This window comes from Thermobia domestica, chromosome 1 (assembly GCF_964235325.1).
Source record: "Thermobia domestica chromosome 1, izTheDome1.hap1.1, whole genome shotgun sequence".
Lineage (NCBI taxonomy): Eukaryota > Metazoa > Arthropoda > Insecta > Zygentoma > Lepismatidae > Thermobia > Thermobia domestica.
The window spans coordinates 30686394-30709002 of record NC_137454.1 but is presented as its reverse complement, the minus strand read 5'-3'; the positions used below and the strand labels follow the sequence as shown (position 1 = coordinate 30709002).

The window sequence follows — 22609 nt, the reverse complement described above, 5'->3', positions numbered from 1 at the left end:
AAAATAAAATGAATGTTTGGCAATTATTCTGTCGTTCTATCAATTAAAGTACAACAAAGATTTGTCAAGCACGATATTACTTAATCTTTTGGTGAATTACAGCAATGTATAAGACAACGAATATATGGTGATATTAAAATAAATTCAATTGGTTGTTTTATTATCTATCTGTCTAGGCCGGTGGCCAGGCCAAGAATGTAGGGGGGCCAGTAGAAGTTAGGGGGGCCCGACCCAAGCATATTATAGTTTATTTGCAAGCCTACCGTGAAAATTTTAGGGGGGCAGTGGAAAATTCAGGGGGGCTGAAAAAATGGCCGATTTCCGGACATTTAAGGAGTCATATCTCGGGAAACGTAAGTCATAGAGGGATCATATTGGTGTTGATCAATACCTAAGAGGATGATAAACATTTTGGTACCAAATAATAACCGGTAGCCATTGGCTAACTGGCCACCGTTCCCCAGATAGTGGCCGAAATAAAGTTCGAATTTCGGGAGATTGAAGGAGCTATATCTCGGGAACCGTAAATCATAAAGAGGTGATATTTTGCGAATTTTTTGCGAGAAAGAGAGGAAGATGTGGATAAAAAGATTTAATTTTAGAAGTAGAAACACTCATAGTTATCCTTCCCGCTCTATCTCTCCATTCTTTTTAAGTTCGTTCTGGCAATGCTCTTCTAGCATTCTTTTTTTTTTTTTTTTTTTAATAAATAACAGTGTCTAGTGTAATAAAATTCCAAATTACGTGGAAAAAACTCGCACAATTCCCTTTTCCCAAGAGCTGCGAAATTCCTCCCGGGAACTCCTATACTCAACATGGGATCCCAGTACTACTTTAACCCCTGTGAACTGTAGCACCCACGAGGGGAAATCTTCTGATATCATCATGACTACTCTGGGGGCGTGGTGGCTCAGTGATAGAGGGCCCACCTCTGGTATAAGGAGCCTCTGATCGATGCAAGGTAATCTGAGTTTGCAGTGGATAAAATCGTGACTGTAGGTTATCTCAGGATTCTCTCGTTTCTTCCCACATTCCCATTTTATCATTTTTTCAAAAGCAATCACTTTAATTAATCATCTGTTTCTCTTAGCATAAAATGCATATCAGTGGAATCAGTGTTTCTTTCAGAAACAATGTTCGGGCGGAGCATACTTGGTATTCCGGGGGGCACTGCTGATACTATTCTATTTATTATTATTCTATATTATAGACTTTTATTTTGGTTTCCGAAAGGGGGCACTCTTAGGGCTCCGGGGGGCAATGCCCTCCCCCCAAAAAAAACAGGTCTGGAAGAAACACTGAGTAGGGATGCGCACGAGACAAGATTTGTGGCTGTGTCGTCTCGAAAGTGTGCTGTAAAAGTGATGTCTCGACTCGAAAAATGTATATTTTACTATTGGAAGAGCAGTGTCTCGACTCGAATTTTGTCAGGAAAATTCTGTCTCGGCTCGTCTCGTGCGCATTCCTAACACTGAGTGGAATGCTCAACTAAATAATAATAATAATAATAATAATAAAACTTCGTGAACATCGACGTACACAGTACATCAAGCAGGGCATGTTGTTTAGTCTATTAACACATGAAAAACAAAAGGAAACATTTGCTTGTATCTAATAATTGCTATTGACCTAATATGTGATCGATAATTGTTTTTCTTTTGTTCGCATTTAAACTATTTCCTTGGCCTCATTATTAAGGTTTTGTTTTGTATTTATTATATATAAGTGGTGGAACGTAGCAGAGCCTTAACGCTGAACAAAACAAAGTAAATAAATTTTTGTTGATCTTTATTCAAACATATCTTACATGTTATTATTAAGCCACTGTATAACAAGATCTAGAATGCATCCATCCCAGGAAACATCTTAATTATACGTATCTTGCAAACTATAATTCTTCCAGCTATATTACTTTAAATGCATTCACTAGAGGGATTTTTAGATTACAAGCCAGATACGCTCATTCAAAGATTATAAGCAAGCGATTTTACAACACAGCCCAAACATTCGGAGCCCGGACCTGATTGTTGACCACCGCTGTGCTCACAAGGGAAGAGAGGCAGATTATGTATCGATTTAGAAAATGCTTTATATACCAATTGAAAGCACTAATGACGTCTATTACGAAACTGTAGTAAAATTTTTCCGAATGCATATACTGTGTGGGTTATTTGAATATACAGGGTGTCAAGAAAATCTGTTTCCACCCCTAGAAATCGTAAACGATGGGACAGATGCCAAAACAGGGAAACACGTATTTGATCATTTTAAAAGTGCAATGTATCAAAGTAAAAAATGTTGTGCCAGGGAAACCCGCAGGGTCCCAGGCAGGGTCCATCTGAAAGATTGCAAATGGTAAGGGAGTCAAATAGCATATCGTTGAAAACCTGTTGTGAAATGAAAGAAGACGGAACAAGTTCTGACTCTCTAAAATTACCCTGTGTAAAATGGCGGCCGGTCAAAATGTCAATGTAAAGTCTACGGCCACCCGAAAGAAACCTGAAACGGTGAGACAGATGTGAAAATAGAAAAACATGTGTGTCATCTTTTCAAAAGTACAATGACTGAAAGTAAAAATATTTGTCCTAGGGTCCTCCACAGGGTCCCAGACGGGGTGCTACTCAAAATTTTCAAATGGCAAGAGAGGTCAACTAGCATCTAGCATTCAATCATTGTACTTTTGAAAAGATGACACACATGTTTTTCTATTTTCACATCTGTCTCACCGTTTCAGGTTTCTTTCGGGTAGCCATAGACTTTATATTGACATTTTGATCGGCCGCCATTTTGCACAGGGTAATTTTAGAGAGTCGGAAAATGTTTCGTCTTCTTTCATTTCTCAACAGGTTTCCAACGATATGCTACTTGATCCTGTCACCATTTGCAATTTTTCAGATGAACCCCGCCAGAGACCCTGTGAGTGACCTTGGGACAACACTTTTTACTTTGATACGTTGTACTTTGAAAATGATTAAACAAGTGTTTTGGGGCTGTTTTGGCGTCTGTCTCATGGTTTGCGATTTCTAGGGGTGGAAACGGATTTTCTGGACACCCTGTACATTCATATAGCTCACACAGTATATGCATTCGGAAAATTATTATTACAGTTTCGTAATAGCCGTCATTAGTGCTTTCGATTGGTATATAAACTATCTTCCACTTCGATATATAATCTCCCTCTCTTCCCTTGTCACAGGACCACAACCTTTCCGAAGTCAGCACCAGCGTCCAACAACTCTATATTTAATATGTGAATAGAAGGGACTCGAGCCAAATAATAATAATAATAATAATAATAATAATAATAATAATAATAATAATAATAATAATAATAATAATAATAATAATAATAATAATAATAATAATAATAATAATAATAAATAATGCTGGACTCTATTTCTGGAGCTTCGAGGCCAGCGCACGATTTCTGATATGGCCTATAACCACTGTGCTCAGACGACCCGAACCTTTCCAAGGCCATCACCCTCGTACAACAACTCCTTGCTTAATAGGCAAATAAAAGGGACCCAAGCCCAAAACTTCGGGACCTCATTTCTGGAGCCTCAGTTCAGGATCTCATTTCTGACATCACCGATGTGCTAAAGGGACCCTGATCTTTCGCTACCTGCGTCCAATAATTTTATTTTTAATAGGCGAATAGATGGAACCCGAGACAAAACCTTCAGGACTCCATTTCTGGGTACTCGCGGCCAGGGCCGAATTTATGACATCACCGCTATATTCAGGAGACACAGACCTGTCCAACGACACTACCCACAGCCAACAAACTACATGCTTAAAAGAGAAATACGACGGATCCGAGCCCAAAATTTCGGGACCCCATTATTCTGGAGCTTCGAGACCATGGCCCGATTTCTGACATTATTGCTGTGTTAGAAAGCCCGGACCTTTCCAACGCCACACCTGCGTTTAACAACTCCATGTTCAATAGGCGAATAGAAGGGACCCTACCTAAAACTTTGGGATCCCATTTTTCTGAGGCTTCATGCGAAGCCCGATTTCTGACATCACCACTGTGCTCAGGGGACCCGGACCTTTCCAACACCACCACCCACTTCCACCAACTCCATGTCTAAGACGGTTTCCCTACTGTAGGAGAATCGGCTCCATGCTCTTTACCTTTCTCACCCAAATTTACCGTTCTGTCCCACCAAAACTCATCTCCAAGTTATATTTACTGCTGGAGAAACAACTCTAGCGACTAACAGTCTACCGACAAATCCAGTGATTAAACTGGAGCGTTTGAAGCAAGCTTGCTTCTCCCTAGCGGTGTTCGAAGGTATTCCATCACAGCCAGAAACGGGAAGGCCTCTAAAATTCGTAGTAAAATGTATTTTAAATACAGTAAAACTTATCTTTACCGGTGTTGTATATTAGTACGACAAATAATTTTCTTTCCTTTGCACAGTTTTGCTTGAAGAAAAAATAAAACTGGCTACCCAATTTTTTTTTTTTTTTTTTTTGAAAATTTACATTCTCTCAACTAATGTAGGAAATGTTAATACTGCAGTTTCAAATAAAAATCTCAATTGGTCAGAGAAATTTACATTTAAAAAGAAAGAAAACACAACTAATTTAACTATGAATTGAAATATATAACTCTTCAAAATGGAAGATGTATCAGATGTTCTCTGCAGTGCAAAGGTAAGCACCCGAGTAAAAATGGACCCGCAATGATATATTATTATTATTATTATTATTATTATTATTATTATTATTATTATTATTATTATTATTATTATTATTATTATTATTATTACTGCTGTATCATGGTTTAAACCAGTTACAGCTTAATACTCTGACGTCCATCTCTGGCAAGTACAAATTATTGTCAGAGTTTTTCTTCTGCAAAGAACTTTCTGGTCATATGACAGGTGTCTAGTATTAATTACTGATTTTTATAGGTTTGTTAGTAGGTGGTTTGTGTTTATCTGTTCCAATTGCGTCACAGTACTTTTAAGGACAGTAGCTGTAGCTGAGATAATGATTGGTCTTACTGTAACTTTCTGACATTTCCATAACTTTTTTGATTTAATAATAATAATAATAATAATTGAGCAATACGAACAATGACAATGCAAATATTTTTTTTATTAACTTCCTTCCTCATATTAAATAAAATTTCTGATTTCCACCACCTTGTAGCGAGGAGATTGCAGATGATGAGGTGTGACTCGCCATAAAGGTCAGCCTTGGTCAAGGCAGAAACTATGACTACAGATTACTATGAAGTCACCAAACGTAGGGGAGGAGGGGAGAAAACAAAAAATAGACCCTTTCGTCATTGTATACGCGTAGTCTTGTGTAATATATCCGCCTTGGAGATTTCTTTTTTCTTTTTTTTCTTTTCTTTTCCTTTTTTTTTTTCTGTCTGCCTTCACAAGCCATCGCCAAGGTAAAACACAGCAGTTGTAGTAGCTTTGCTAATACATCGGAAGTTTAAGCCTTCATTAAAAGGTCATTATGGATGGGTGGGCAAAATATATATTTATTACCAGATAAAATATCATGTAGTTTTTTATATGTTTACAGCAGAACAAATATTTTGACACTGGACAATAAGAAAAACATTAATTGATATGTATAACACAAGATACTATGTGTGGAATATCTCGTAATCAGTAATATTAGACATTAGTTTAACGTTATGCTATGTCAACGAGACGTTAAAATATATTTGGCGATACAAGAGCGCCGATCCTCGGGGGGTCAGAGGGCCCGGCCTTCCAGAGCTCATGTGGGCCCCCTCATTCTATTTGTGAATATTTAATATTTAGCATAATTTGAATGCAATTTGTCTTAAAATCATCATATATATGCCGTCTGCATATGAATGGGCCCCTCCAAATTTACAGAGAAATCGGCGCCTTTGTGGCGATATGTGGATTTTGACGGTCATTGATAAAGCCAGAAGTGAGGAGCAGGGGTGCACCCACCTGGGAAGGGGGCATCGGGTCCGGACCCCCCAAAACTTCCAAACTCAACATATATTACTACTCTTTCTACTCTTTCTACACTGATTGTCGCCGAAACGCATTGATATGACCTGAGAAACACACGCTGTAGCGGGTACGGTCCAGCGCTCCATGGCTACCGATAGTCAAGGTTACAAAGCCCTCTGCATAAGTGTTTGTCCGTCGCGTCGTCGTCGTCGTCCATCACGCATTGTAGCCAGATCTTTATTTCCACAAATACCCGACTGTAAAGGATATCAGGGGTTCTATTTCTAATTGCCTTCCTGATCCGTTCCTTCAGCTCTTCTACTCACTTTTGGTTGAAAACACCTTATCCTTCAAGTATTTTCAAAGGAAGAAGTCTAAGACACTGAGATCGGGGGATAAGGCGGGCCACTGAATGTCATCGAAACGCATTGATGTGACCTGGAAAACACACGTTGCAGCACGGACACTGGGCAAGCGCGCTACGACAAGGACAGGGGAATCAAGAGCGTCACTGCTGCAGTGTATTCAACAGTTTTTTAAAGTTGGTGTTAGATATTATAAATAGCCTAATGTTTGCGCTTAATAAAGAACGCCATAAGTTACACAGTAGCCTATAGTTGTTACTGAATGTAGGAGCGGTCCACCATTCCTGCAGTACTGGAGACGTATTGTAGATAGCAGAATATGTATGAAAATTACAATGCAAGAATTACATAGCACAATTGACGATTGAGTAAGCTTCTACGTGCATTAAGTAGATTGTATAGAAATTGGTTAATTTTCTTCGATTTCATTATAAAGCAGGAGCAATTTATAAAAGGTAGGAATGCCTATCTCAATGACTAATAGATTAATTTAGGGTTGATAATTTACAGACTTGTATGATATCTTATAAGTAAAAGTTTAAATCAAGTTAAGGCCAAGGCTCAACAAACTTTAACAATGGTTGCGTTTGTGATGTTTATCGGTTGATACACAAATTATTTTCTCAAATTTCAATTCAGATATTTACATTCCGGAATGTGAAAATCCTCTCCACTGGTTTAATGGCTAGCGTGTATTCCTTCAGTGCACGTGGCCCTGCTTTCGATTCCCGGTGAGAACCGTCTCGCTTTGGCTCGCGAAAAATATGGCTACCTTAACGTAGGTCATAGCCAACTTTTTCCTACCCTTTTTTCTATTATTCTTGATAATTTGTCAGTGATTTGAGTCTAAATAGACCTATAGCATCCTGTATCTTAATAAATAAATAAATAAATAAATTTATTGAAAGATCAATGTAAATAAAACAGAAGTACTCAGTGCTTTGTGACGGAATCAAAGAAAGACTATTGAACTTATGTTTACAATTTCTAGTGTGATAACGCACTTTACTCTGCTGTTCAAATTATCATCACCTGAGATAATTGACAGTGTCCACTGAATTTCAATAGAAAGTGTGGTGTGCACTTCAACTTGATAAATTGAAAATGTCATTGTTCTTTCACGTTGTTTCTAATATATATATATATATATATATATATATATATATATATATATATATATATATATATATATATATATATATATATATATATATATATATACACGGTGTTTCAAAATAACACTGACAACGTTTGAGAGGTGATTTCTGACACCAAGATAAGACAAAAGGTATAGACCAACCTGGGAGCACAAATGCTTCCTTTCGAAGTTATAGGCTGCCTAAAACATGAAAAAAATTAACTTTGAAAGTCCATAGCTCCAAAACTATGGGACCTACCGTAGTCGGGTCAAGACTTCACTTAGGAACTAGTATGTATCCTATTAAAATATCTATGTTTAAGAATCCTGCGGTACTTACACAACCATATTTATGGAGGTAGTTGGAGAGTACTTCAAATTACTATATATGCCCGTAACTTCAAATTACTGTATATGCCCGTAGCCAAACTCCGTCTATAGAAATTGTTGCGTGAGTACCGCATGATTCTGAAACTTGTATTTTTGGATAGCCCACACATTACTCCTAAGTGAAGTCTTGATCCGACTACGGTACGTCCCATAGTTTTGGATCTATGGACTTTTAAAATTTATTTTTCATGTTTTCGGCAGGCTATAACTTCGAAAGGAAGCATTTCTACACCCAGGTCGGTCTATACTTTTTATGTTATCTTGATGTGAGGAATCATCTCCCAAACGTTGTCGGTGTTGTTTTGAAACACCCTGTATATATATGATTGTAACGATATATTGGTGAAAGGTTTTCATCACGTAAGTTTTCCCGAGAGGGTTTCCTAGAGGGAGAAAGTGCCCCTAGCAACAACATGTCAATGATAACATAAGGGGGTAAAATTTAATAAGGGATTCATTTCATTTATTTGAATTCCATAGCAACAATTTTTTTTCTTTCTAAACACGTTTAAACTTTATTTCCAGGATTTTCACACCATATACTATAACCGACTGCAATTACGAGTTTCCTTTAGATACGCAACATCAAGATTATTAATAAGGAAAGTAATAATGGTTGAGATATTTGCAGGCAAGTTCGAGCGGAAAGTACTGAAAAAAACAAATGACAAATGCTGTTTTGTGTTTGTTGCTATGAAGATGGGATGTGAAAACACTTCAAGAATTTTGATTGTGTCTAAATACAAGATATTATGCTTAAGTTAAAGATTATTGTCCCTAATTCATGAATTAGTAAAAGAAGGTAAATAACAGTAAGATAATTATTGTGTATAGAATATATCGAAATATTAGCTAGTGTACACCACTTCGTAAGGAAGTATGTAAAATAAAAGAAAATAGAAGTCAGTTTATCTGTTTATGTAGCTTAAACTGACACTGGACAAGAGGACAACTGAATACTATCACACTGCTCTTTCTTTGAGATGTTTACCCTAGAGGAAGAAACTGGATTCAAATGCGTCCCACAAACCGATTCTCCTCATGAAAGAACGGACACTTCAGCTAGTTATGCATATAGTACTAACTGTTGCGCCCAAGCCTTTGGCTCGCTTTACACTATACGTTAAAATCGTATTTAATTAAAAGATTTACTTGTTTACAAATAACAATTTTATTTATACGAGGGATGATCAAAAACTAAGGTTACAAGGCCGATATTTCTGGAGTTTCGTCTGTTATAGAGAAATGAGGAATGTGCGATAATTTTAATACATGGAGTTGGCAACTGTGCAAAGTTTCAGCCACTGGCCACCTACGGCGCTAGTTGTGGGTAAAGTACAAATGGCGACTCGTGTGGAAAACTGGTCTCGTGAAAAAGTCCGCTCAGTTATTCGATTTCTGTAGGCGAAACATGTAACCATGGCTGAAATTTACCGTCAGTTGGTTGAGGTTTACGGAGAGACCGTAATGTCTCATTACCATGTCGCAGAATGGTGTCGCAAGTTTGCGGCTGGTCGAGAAAACGTCACCGACGAGGAGCGCAGTGGACGACCCAGTATGGCATCAACACATTTGAAGACAGCTCACGTGGAGCGTGGAAGAGCTAATTCTGGATAACAAGAGATCAAGTCACGGTATGTGATGGTAGAATAGGGGATGCCATTCGGAAGCGTTCGTCACATTATGCACGATATTCTGCAGTGCCGGAGGTGAAATATTTCGTGACAACGTGTCTTCTGAACGCGCAAGGACAGGATTTTTCCCAGGAAGGAACCTTCAAACTCATCCCGATATGGAGACTATGTAGAAAAATAACCTCGTATGTACTATCTGTTAGCTGTATTGGATGTATGAAACAATATACATTGCACACCACGTTTCACCGCAGGCTTTGTAATATACATTTTGACCACTCCTCGTATTTATTAATTTGATTTTGTCCTCCAACCAACATGCGGATACACTAATATTAATTCACATATCTAAATGTGGATACAGCCCATGTCCTAACATAAATACTAAAGTAACTTCATGTTAGTATCTCACTACAATATATCTAAGATTTTAGATAACCAGGTATTATCATATCGTAAAATTGTTAGTTAACAACGATGCAGTCTTCCATGATGAAAATGCACCAACCTAACTAGATTTGTCTAGGTGTGCTTTGAGGAACATCAGGATGAACTTCAACATTTCCTCTGGCCCCGCGAAAGAAAGCGGGGGAACACTGCGAAAATCTACTATGTTAGAAATGTACGCAGGCGGTGGGTCCTGGGGGTCAAGGGCCCCGATTTCTCTGTAAATTTGGAGGGTCCATTCAGATGCAAAAGGTATACAGTATATATGAGGATTTTATGACAAATTAGACCCTGCATTCAAATTATGCCAAATATTGTATATTCATACGGTAAATACAATAGGGCGAGGCACATAAGCTTTGGGGGGTCCGGGCTCCCTTGGCCCCCCAGGATCGGCGCCCTTGCTGGGTGTTCGGATTTCTCCGAAATACCGACTTGTCTGTAAATTTAGTCTAATTTTAGGGATAATTTTACAGTTTTTATTTAATTTATCCTCATAATGAATGTGACACTCCCCGAAAATCTTTAGATACCCATAAATAAATACCTGTGTACGTTCCTGCACAGTGTTGTGCACTACTAATTGGCATAGCGTAACATCAAAGCAGAAGCACTTCCCACTATAGACGAGCGCTCTACCACTGAATCATCCCTACACGAAGGAAAAGATCAGGAAAAATCGAGTGCGAAAATTCCAGTCCTATTTAACAAACTGAAACTAATATCATATTTATCAGATAATAATATTTAGTCCACATCATATCAAAAATGAACTTGTTTTCTTTTGACGTATACAATAAGGAAAAATAAAATGCTGAACTGTAAAGAGAGATGTTGAAATTGATATATTTATTGTATTTACCAATGATAGCGCTTTATCTGCTGCAATGCTATCAGAAATCTTTGGAAGGTTCCTTTCCTTGGGCACTTTTCCGTCCCACATATATCCGCCAATACCAGAACGGAGGCGTGAACCTACGATCAATCTTTCTTGGAGGCAAGAAAATGTAGTGGGGAACGATTTAAACTATGAGGGTTGATCTTTATCTTGCATGACGAGTTGTCCGCTTGTCAACTGTATCAAATCCAAGCTCTGGTCGTACGTCATGATTCGGAGCTCATGTTGTTAGTGAACCCCTTATATGGTGATGTTACATAAGAACGAACACAGAAGCTCAATTTAAGTATTTTCATCCATGCTTTTGAAATAAAAGGAAATCTTTCATTTTAATGTCCTAAGATTATACCCTTTAGGCAGGCCCGTATCCAGGGGGTCTAGGGGTCCGAGCCCCTCTTAAATTTTTGCTGCCCCCCTAAAATTTCACGGTAGGCTTGCAAATGAACTATAATATAGTTGGATCGCCCCCCTTAGTTCAGCCGGGCCCCCTTACATTTTTGAGCTGGCTACGGGCCTACCTTTAGGTTAAAGGAGACGTTGATTAAAGCAAGTGAATAATCATGGAAGAATTGGTGGATATGGGAATATGAAAAAAAAAAAAAAACTGGAGTAACCCGAGAAAATCCACCAACAAGAAGTTGTCCACCACAAACTTAATTGACCGGGGACCAATCCGAAAATCTCACGCAACAGAGGTAAGCAGTCTACCACTGAACCACCGTGCCACCTTCACGCTTTTCTCATATCCGAAAACACATTCATTGTATTTTTCAGCAATGGGGGGCCTTGGTAGTTCAATGATAGAGCTCTCACCTCTGATGTGAGGGGCTCTGGTTCGATCCCTGATCACTATAATTTCCGTGGGTTTTATTGAAACTCTCTCTCTCTCTCCTCCCACATTCTCATTCCACAAGTTATTTCATAATCTTTCACTTTAATCATGCATCTCTTTTTTAGCCCACGGGGCATAAACGGGGGAGGTTAAAATTAAACTATAAATATCATTCCATTTTTATTCCTATTCTTAGTAGATGTTCCAAGTACTAACAGTAAATAAAAAACTCATCAATATAATTAACTAGCCTTAATTACCTGATTCGCTGGGTTAAAAAAAAAGAAAAAATTAGTAATATATTCCGTTAGTCAGTCACATTTTACTATTAATGAAGTACTCTCTGATATTGGTCATTTTCGATCATTTATATATATCCCCCTCTTCCCCCTCCCCCAAGTTGCGGGGCTGAATTTCGATATAAAGGGCATCGGAAGTGTCACTGTTCATCTCAGTGACCCCGAAAACTATGGATTCGATACTAATATCGGTTATTTTCGATCATTTTTATGTATCTCCCCCTGCTCGTCCCCAAGTTGCACCGTCAACGTGAAATGATGAAAACCATTACTAAACCTAATCTATGTTGAAAATTTGATCGAGATCGGTTGGGTGGTTCAAGAGTGATTAAGTCACAAGCATAGTCACTTTCATTTATATATATATATATATATATATATATATATATATATATATATATATATATATATATATATATATATATATATATGTATTCCTAAGCTACATATTGAAATAATCTTTTTTGTATTTTTTAAAAGTAAAATCCTATGATATACTTACCCAGCCCATTTGATACCTGCTACAACCAAATAAAAAATCCCTGAAAAAACACCAACCATCACACTCACAGAAACGGTACCAGTTAATAAAGATGACACCGCTGGCATTTTCGAATTTGTCAACACACAAAATTCCCGTTAAACTAAATATTTTCCAACACAAGAAAACGCAAAATAATTACTGTCTTTAGGATAACAATCTAGAAGAAAACCACAGCATTATAATCACAAATTGCACACCACATTAGCACACAAAAGGCAGATGTTTAAAAACATAAATAAATCTACATTTCTATTGTCTCACTGTATGTGTTATTTTGCCTAATCAGGAAGGCACAACAAACACACAAAAATTAACCTCACACCGACCGCTCCACTTCGCCTTGAGCGGTTTCTATATAATCACTGACTGACGCAGCAAGATAACATAGCTAGTATGAAGAATTACAAAACCCCCCAACAGGTAGGTAGAGACGAAGTGATAGAAACTGATGGATTCGCAGTCACCTGTTACATACATAGGCTGTGTCGTCACTTAGTCACGTGAAAAAAAGCATATAAACAAAAAAGAGAACTACATATATATCGTGTTTTGAGATAAAAACACAAGAAAGGGGGAGAGGATATTTAAACGTTATCAAAAATAGTAACACTGAGAACAAATATGTTTCAGTGTTTACAGACGAGTAGGTTTCAAACTAATACGTTCGTTTTCCTGTATTTTAATAGTTGTATAATCGCTCAACGAGTCTTCTTTGAGAGTATACCTTGAAATGTTTCTACCGTCCTTGACCAAGACTCCTCTAACACAGTAGATACTTCTTTTGTTGTTTTTTCCTTCTCAAAAAAATTGAGGAAGAAAAAAAATCGTAAGGAAGATTCTACTGAGGTACATAAAAAACTAATAAAGTGGCGACGAATGATGGACAGAAGACAATATGTTTCCTTCTGAAATTCCCTTGACTTGTTCCCACCAACATCTTACGTAAGAGACGAGAACCTGTGATCATCTTTTCTCCCTTTTGCTTCAAGCATCTCTCTGCTACTGGTTCTTTTTTTTTCTTACCGGTCTTTCATTGAAGCTTTAGCGTATTTCCCTTTTAATGTTTACATGTATTTTTTTTAAGTAACTCACTTTTTAAGATATACAGTAAAGTCTGAATTTGACGAAATTCCACGATACTACGGAAAATGGGGATAATGGGCATCATTTAAGGAAAATCTTAATATCAAACGGATTTTTTTTTTTAAAAATATAGTCTAGTGTTAGCTATTGCATACTCTACGAGGAACCTTCGGCATTCTCGCAATAGGTGACCTAGCGGGCAGTACCTATCGCAATAGGTGACCTCCCTATATTCACCTGGCAATGACTGTGAACAGTGATTTCAGGGGATGCCCTGGGAGGAATTCACTGGCCCCCGGAGCAACGAAGTTCTCTTTCGGGGCCATATATTCAATAATGCTGAATTTGGTGACTTCAACTTTCGCCTATTCAAAATTCCTCCTAATAACCTCAGGCAATTGAATTTACAGTTGTTAACTCAACGGAAATATAGGAGAAGCTTGAATTTAAGATTTGGCTTTTAAAATTTGCACAAAGCGAAATTATGACGAAATTCTGGTACAGATTACGCCAATTTGTAACGTAAGGTCCGCAGTTTGTATATTTATATAACCAAGGTTACTGATTTATCGAAATACATCTAATCACCTTTTTTATTGTAGTACGTAACAGTTAAACATTTACACACTCTTTAAAAATTGTACATACAGTTTTCACGAGATGGATCCTTCGTTTTTTTATATTATTTATTTTTGTTGCTATTCATTGCTATGACAACTAAACTCAGATCGTCGAAACACTATCATAACAAAATATCATCGCATAACAACAGAAAAGAAATTACTCAAGGATGTTATAAATAGAGGATCTGCCCATATGTATCTTCATCCTATTAAATCGATGAAGCCAAAAAACAACCGAGCATCGGCACGTCTGATTGGCTACTCTCGTATCTACCATCCTCTGATTGGCTACTTTTGTTTCCGCCATGATTGTTGGCTCAAAACTTTGCGATCTTATTGGCCGGAGCGGGCAGAGTAGGGGTGGCGAAACTGTGACGTATGGCTTCAAGATTTTGTTGTAAGGGCAGATCCTCTATTTTATAACATCCTTGAAATTACTTCTATTTCTCTTTTCATATTCTTCTTCTTCCTTTCTTGAACAGATTGTGCATATTTTAAAAGTACCTTTTGCCCATAAATACAAATAAAGATGTTTTAAAAAAAATACAAGTATCGTTGTAAAATTATGTTGGTAGTACTGACAAAAAATGACACAAAAATTTGTAATTTCTAAATTTAAAAATAATATTTTTAAAACGTACATATTAAAAGAGTATAAAGTACAATTACAGTATATGACTAGATATTATTTTTATTTGACATCAAGATATGAAAATGTTACATGATGTTACAGAATGTTTATAGAAAACATAAAATGAAGTGAGAGAATTTGTATAAATCATAAAATCTGTAACTTTATATCTATCTGACCTGCAGAGATAAACTATATATATCAAATGAAATTTTATTTACAAAATATTTTGTTATAAGTTCCAAGACCGTAGAATTGAACCTACGGTAAGAAATTAAGGAAAACATGATTGTTCTATAGACAGTGGCGGCCAAATTGGATATGGCAGCCATATTGGATGAAGCTTAAGAGGAAATTTCAGGATATTATTATAGTTAATGAAAGGAAACTACCCTGCAAGTTTCATGAAGCTACTAATTCTTGCTAAAAGTTTGATCTACATACTGGACTATTTAATAAGAGCGCGAAAACAGTTTGAAGAGAAAATGTTAACTACTAGTAAGGTTCAGGACTACCAACGTATGCGAGCTAAATCAAGTTTTAAAAAAATCAATTTTCGCCTAATAACAAAATTAATTCTATGTCGTCGCTGTGATTGACGTTTGCATAGCTAGGAGGTATTAGGTGAATCTTGGATAGGCGAAACTTGAAGCCTCGCTCAATTTAGATTCCCCATTTTTTTTTCTAACACGAATTTTTACTCCCAGCGTACTGAAATCCTCCGCCTCCGGAGAAAATCTTAAATCATTACCAAGTGTGAATCACGTGATTAGTGCATTGGCGTACTTTATGATTGTGCAATTTCAACTTAGGAGACAACAGAGAAGGCATTTAAATAAAATAATTTAAATATGGAAACACAAGAGGACAGTACTTTCGCTCTGAAATAAACTACAACTATTACTCGTTTGATTAATCTGTGCATGCAAGGAAGTTGCGAACAATTTCCTTGTTTATAAGTGAAGTCAATTGCATAGCAGGGTTGCCACAGGTATTGGTTTTACTTGAGATTTCTTTCATGTGTAGTATTTAAAAAAAAAATAAAAAGAATGTTCTAGACCGAATCAAATTCAATGGAAGCAGTCCTGTTGTGTGCTGAATACGTAAAACTATTTAACGGAATCGACATGAAATCATGTAAATGGCTGCTAACTTAATTTTTCCACATTAAAATAGAACTTCAAGAGTATTAAATGGTATTATTAAAAAAAAAAAAAAAAACACACATTACTTTAATACGTCTACAACAGAGGGGGAGAGAAAATACAGCATGGGTCTAATTAAACTGCTATGTCGAAGAAGCATAGCAAAAGCATTATACAAGTATAAACGATGCACTGCCCATGCGTCACCACCTGTAATGTTTGCCGCATGGCCGGACAGACTTTCATGTGCTCTTGCTATTTTATTTCAATACACAGAGGTGAGTCGAGTTGCGGGGGAGACAGATAATAAACAAGTCTAATTCTTTTCAGTTTTCTCTAGTTGTACGTGTTTGAAATACTGATGCAATTAGTTGACAGATAGAAATAAATACTAAATTCTTTGCCACAACAATGCATGAAGGGCTATGCCCAGCCACATATAGCCCGTTCAACTCTGTGATGCATGGTCAGCGGCACATTTTAGGTGTCATTATTCCTGACTTTGAGGAGAAATTCTGAGTTCGCTACTTCTTAATTCACGTAGCTTTTAATTCCCTCATGATGATGAAAAAATGAAATGAAATCCCAGTTTTACGTCCCACGATTACGCCTTAGAACAACCTTTTCCACCAGCGTACAACCAAAGCATATTATTAATCAATACTGCCATATGTCGTACGTACCACCAACAGCGACTCGCGTTCCACCAGTGGTACGCGTACCATAGGTTGATAACCCCTGCAGAGCCTAAGGGAGACGAAGATGATAATGAACGGAATAGTAGAATGAGGAAAGTGGAAATCCGAGAAAACCGACGCAATGGTGTTTGTCCCACAAGGCCAACTTGATGCGAACTAGAATCAAACCAGGGGCTCCACGCATCAGAAGTGAGCGCTTTACTACTGAGCCACAGCGGCCCTTCATGATAATGGGTCAACACCGGAAAATTTAGTGATCGAATTGGGAGTAGAACCAGGGATCAGATACTACGGAGTCACGTGCGTTAACAATACGGCTAAGCAAGTGCTTAATAAAATATTAAAAAAAAAAAAAAACGAGCATCGTAAAATCAGAAAAATAAACACACTGCTGAACAAGACTGCACTTATTTAATAAAAACACATTTACACGTTTTCTTTTTGTTTTTATTAATGTGTTTTCATTAAATAAGTGCAGTCTTGTTCAGCAGTGTGTTTATTTTTCTGATTTTATTTGCAAGATGTATGACTATGATTGTGTATCAGTTTGAGCATCGTGTTTTTTTTTTTTTTTTTTTAATGCTCTCTATTTGCATTCACAGAAGGTAAATTTTGATGAATATGCCGACGAAAATGAGGCATGAATATAGAAGAATACAGTAAAGAACCAATTGTCGGCAGGATTAAAGAGAACTTCTGGGAAGTAATTTTTTTTCTTTTTTTTTTTTTTTTTGTAACACTTTTACAATACTTGTGAAAAAGTATGAGAAAAGTCGTATTATAAGGCACAAATGGAATATACTGGATATTTGCAGCATTTATTTTTGATATCACTGTACTAACCGTAAGAGAAGTTGACTTGAGTGTATCAGTCCTTGCCTACGCTACTGGTCTACAGGGTGGATATATGCATGTACTTTGAATAATATGGTTGAATAAAATATACCAATTTTAATAACAGTTTTCGTACTTCTGTCTACCGCACAGAGCAGCTCTTTGTTGTTTTATTACGTGCAATATGAAGCCACTTTTTCTTTCTTTCTACAAAGCTTTAATACTATATATAATTTTCAAATATCGGAATACATAACTTTGTGTGATGATTTTTCTCTCGTTTCTCACTTCAAATGACACCAATCATTATAACAATATTATAACACAACGAATCAAGAAATAGATTGTGTGAATTGAATTTTAGTGCTATTATGTTCTGAGCATCCTGTAAAGTAATGGACACCTCATACCTCCTCGACATCTCCTCCAACCAATAACACCATATAAACACAAGAGGATCAGCGACTCTCAAATCATACGGAGTAACTCGTCCGATAGATAATACTTCGGTCCGTTTCTTCGACATGGGTAGACCGGTCTAAGTTAATTTTCAGTCACTTGAGTGAATAACAACATGATTTATTACCGCATATATCACTACCCATTTACTGACGGTTTAGGCCAATGATGGACAAACTTTTTTAGGAGAGCACCCTAAGGGGAGAAAATAGAGGCAGCCCATTATAATTTATTGAAAATAACAATAGCACATTTTACAAAATTCTTGTAATATTAAGTCGTATTAATGATTCAAGTTTTCATAATCCGGTTCAAACTGGAATGCACTGATTCTCAGATGTATAAGAACACCCACTTGTCAGTCTGTTTCTAATACAGCTCTTTTGAAGTATCTAATCCTTCTTTTCATTCGTCAGTTTAGGAATTATGTCGCGGGCCGGATAGAAGATTTCAAGGGGTTCCATCTAGCCCGCGGGAAGTAGTTTGCACCTCACTGGTTTAGGTGATATTGAAATATTTGTCGATATTGGAAAACGCGTGATAAAACTTCTTACTTACGAAATGACGAAATACAATGTCTTAGAATTAGGTTTTAATGTTTTAACTTTCAATGTATGAAAAAATGAAATGAAATCTTTGAGTTTTACGTCCCACGGTTATGCCGGTTAGGCTAAAGGAGACGGTGATTATGAGAAATGAATGAAATGGTGGAATGAAGAAAGTGGGAGGAAACGGCAGAACTCCGAGAAAACCCACGCACACGGTATTTGTCCACCACAAAGTTCACTTGGCTCAATGTATGATTCGTTAGTCATAAAAGTACTATTATTTTAGTAATACTATCTATATAACAAGGTTCTACAAGTGAATAAAAATAAAAATAACTATAAATATCTAAGTAGATTTGCTTTATTACGATTTTTTTAAAATGTAAAATTTGTAGGATGAGAGAAAGAAATCATTAACACCTCACCCACTACTAGGACGGGTATCAGTGTTATGTTAATTTGATTCTGAGTTCAGCTTCCCTTTTAGCAGCGAGGCTATATGAGGCATAAATCTATAGCTTACATAGGATCCAAACCACATGAAGTCCAGCCGGAAATCGATCCCGAAAGTGTAGGGGAACAGGCAGGGGACAGGGGACATTTCTTAAGGGCAGCTTTATTTATTGGTACCGAAAACGATAGTTTTATATTATTTGACTTACATTAGAATAAATTATGTCTGGGGCGGGTAGGGGTAGTCGGTGATCGGGGTTAGCCCCTGGGGTGGCGTCCACCCCTTGTCTCCCTTATGGCATTGCCACTATTATTGAGGATATTAAGCTGAACCCTCGCGAGGCCGAGTAAGCCTCGATTATAGAAGGCTACGTAGGTCTAATATGTGACTAAAATGTGTGTAAAGCCGAGGGACGGACGAAAGGGTTCTAGTACGTGTACTGTTAAAAATAAAGTGTGAAATGTGCCCACTAGTTGTTAAATGGGTCTTATTTTGAATGCTGACGCGCGTGTCTTCTGTTTATGTATCTAGTGTTTGGAGTAATGTCTGTATCTACTTACTCGATTACTACTGTTTAACACACTCCTTGACTTCTGCTAAACACATCTCCGTGAAGAATCCTCCAACCGATAGATGTCCTTGCTGCTCCTTGTTTATTCCCTTCATTTCCCTCCGTCAGTTAAAGTTATTAGCTAAAATTTGCAAATTACAAAATGGCGGACCCACAGAGGTTGAATGAAATTAAGACCAAACGTTTACTACAATACTTAATATTGATGAAGGTAAAAAAAAAAAAAAAAAAAAAAAATTCATTACGTGTGACTAGTAGCAAAATACAGTATAATTTGTAGATACTAATGGGAACTATGTTTATTAGAAACTTTTCTAACGAATATAAAAATGAAAATGAAATCTTTGTGTTTAACTTCTCACGTTTATGGCCTTTACGATAAGGGACTACGATGATTAAAGCATGTGAATAATGATGGAAGAGTTGGTGGAATGATGACGTGGGAGGAAACAGGAATACCCCAAGGAAACCCACAAGCATGATGTTGTCCACCACAAACTTCCTTGGCCGGGAATCGAACCAAGGGCCCGACGCATCAGAGATAAGGGCTCTATCACTTATCTACCATGCCCCCTCTAATGAATGTATTGCATCATCTGTGAAAATGTCATACTAACTTCAAAAGGTTATAAAAGATGGTACAGTGTTATTTTTAATTTCAACTATTGTTATTTCAACTATTGTTTTTATATCCTTCCTAGGATATGAACTCACGCGAAGGGACTCACTCTCGGAATATAGAAATATCCACTAGAAGTCCGAATATTAGCTGTGAGGTACCATGAACATCCTATGGAAATCCATATGTATGCTTATGTCCCGGAAACGGAACATACTGCGAGATTCGTAAGGAGCATTTCTTGCAGGATAATAACGATACATAATTTGGACATTAAAATATTCTCCCAGGACAGGCACATTCCATTCAAATCCAGAGGAAATCACGTGAATATCTTCATAAAGGCTCAGCTATGAGCAGTGTTCGAAGTGGAAAAGAAGCAAAGGTGCTATGTTTTATTATGATTTTGACTCAACATAGCGACTATTTAAACATTGTCTTGATCACTATAAAACCAAGGACGGTATGTCCTCATTACAGAAAAACCAGAGGCGGTATGGCATACCACCGCATACCGTCTCACTTCGACTACTGGCTATGAGTCTGAATGTCCGGAGCAAGTATAGGGCTTGTAGGACATCCAAACGATGTCTCGTGCACATGGTGTCCTGTGTGAGAAAATGAAATGAAAGAAAATATTTAAGTTTAATGTCCCACACTTATGCCCTTTTAGGCTAAGGAGACGATGATTAAAGCAAATTAATAATGATGAAAGAATTAATGGAATGAGAAAGTGGGAGGAAACGAAAGTACCCCGAGAAAACCCACGAGCGTGATGCTATCCAACACAAACTTAGATGGTCGGGGATCAAACCAGGGACCTCACGCACCAGGGGTAAGCGCAATACCACTGAGTCAACATGCCCTCTCTAACGAATGTATTGCATCATCTGTGAAAATCATACTGGCATAAAAGACGGTATGATATTTTTAATTACTACTACTGTTTTTATATCCTTCCTAGGATATGAACCTAATCTAAGGGACTCACTCTCGGTATATACAGGGATCTCCACTAGAAGTCCGCGTATTATTTGTGAGATCCCATGAACATCCTATGAAAATCCAAATGTACACTCATGTCCAAAATAATTGTCGCATATCTATAACTGTCTTCTTGTAAGAATATCATTTGATAATGATTTTGCAAGGTACTTTTAATACTGATACTATGTATATAATCGGGAAATGTATATTTCTGGTAAATTTCATATGAAAAGAATTATAAATACGAAAGTTTTAACGAGTAAAATAAAATATTGCTAAATGGACAAGAAAATATTATTTTCATTTTATTGTTCTTATTTACAGCTCTTTTTACATGAAATTTGCTACATACATGTCTTTGCCGATTATGAACATACTCACATTATAGGAAATACCAGGCGAGTACGTTATCAAATTATATTCATCGAAAAACATATTTATAGATATGCGACAATAATTTTGGACATGAGTGTACATTTATGTCCCGGAAACGGGACATACTGTAGGATTCGTGAGGGGAATTTCAAGACTCTTTGCAGCATAGGAACAGGACATTATTTGGAGATCATAATATTCTCCAGACAAGCACATCCCAGAGGAAATCACGTGGATATCTTCATGAAAGTTCAATTGTGAGCCTCTATATTTGGGCCTGCAGGATGCCCAAACGATATCTTGTGGACATGGTGTTCTATGTGAGTGATATTGTTTATGTTAGTGATATTGGTGTGAAAAGACGTTTTATAATTTTGTTGGGAATTTTGGTATGTTTTGTAAATCTTGTGATAATTTTATTCGTAATCCTCCTTGTATCTGTATATTCAAATCCTTCCCAGTATCTAGTATGTTTATGAAACGAGATGAGACATTTTTTTTCTTAGAAGTCTAGTCTCGACTCGATTCAGGAAGAGTCTCGTCTCGATCCTCGAAAAAAGTTTTTCTCGTTTCGTCTCGATTTTTTTTTGATGTGGTTTTGTACTTACGTACAAAATTTATACCCTGATTTCCCCCCCCCCTTAATTTAATCTAAAAGTTATGAGAATCGTTCCGCATCACCAAAGGTTCACTAAGGGCGTGATAAAACATCAATTAAACCATATTTATTATTCGAACATATTATGTAATGACTTGCATATCTTCAAACGTTGATGAATATTCTTCATTTTGTTCGTGCAATTGCTTTACCAATTTATAGTATTTTGTACTATGAATCATGCAATACTAAAACAGTGTTTGAGATCTGACTTGGTGAACTAGAGTTGTTTACGGGACTCGTTATTATTATTATTATTATTATTATTATTATTATTATTATTATTATTATTATTATTATTATTATTATTATTATTATTATTATTGTAAAATTGTGAATTGTTATGGTTCTTGTCTTGTGCCTTCTCTCCCGGGCTAAACCACCAGTATCCTCAAGAGCAGGCCCCAAATGGTG

At 36.9% G+C, this 22609-nt stretch overlaps 1 protein-coding gene across 11 annotated transcripts in view; it reads right to left on the bottom strand.

The window, feature by feature from the left end:
* LOC145684179 (uncharacterized) overlaps window positions 1-22609 on the bottom strand; it is a 692246-nt gene that overhangs the window by 494092 nt on the left and 175545 nt on the right. The window contains exon 1 of one of the 11 annotated variants that reach the window (XM_081756198.1): window positions 12469-12877. The exons of the other annotated variants lie outside the window; for them this stretch is intronic. Coding sequence (XP_081612324.1) covers window positions 12469-12575 — 107 coding nt within the window. The 5' untranslated portion in view covers window positions 12576-12877. Of the gene's footprint in view, window positions 1-12468; window positions 12878-22609 lie in introns of those variants that run through there. 11 annotated transcript variants of the gene reach the window in all.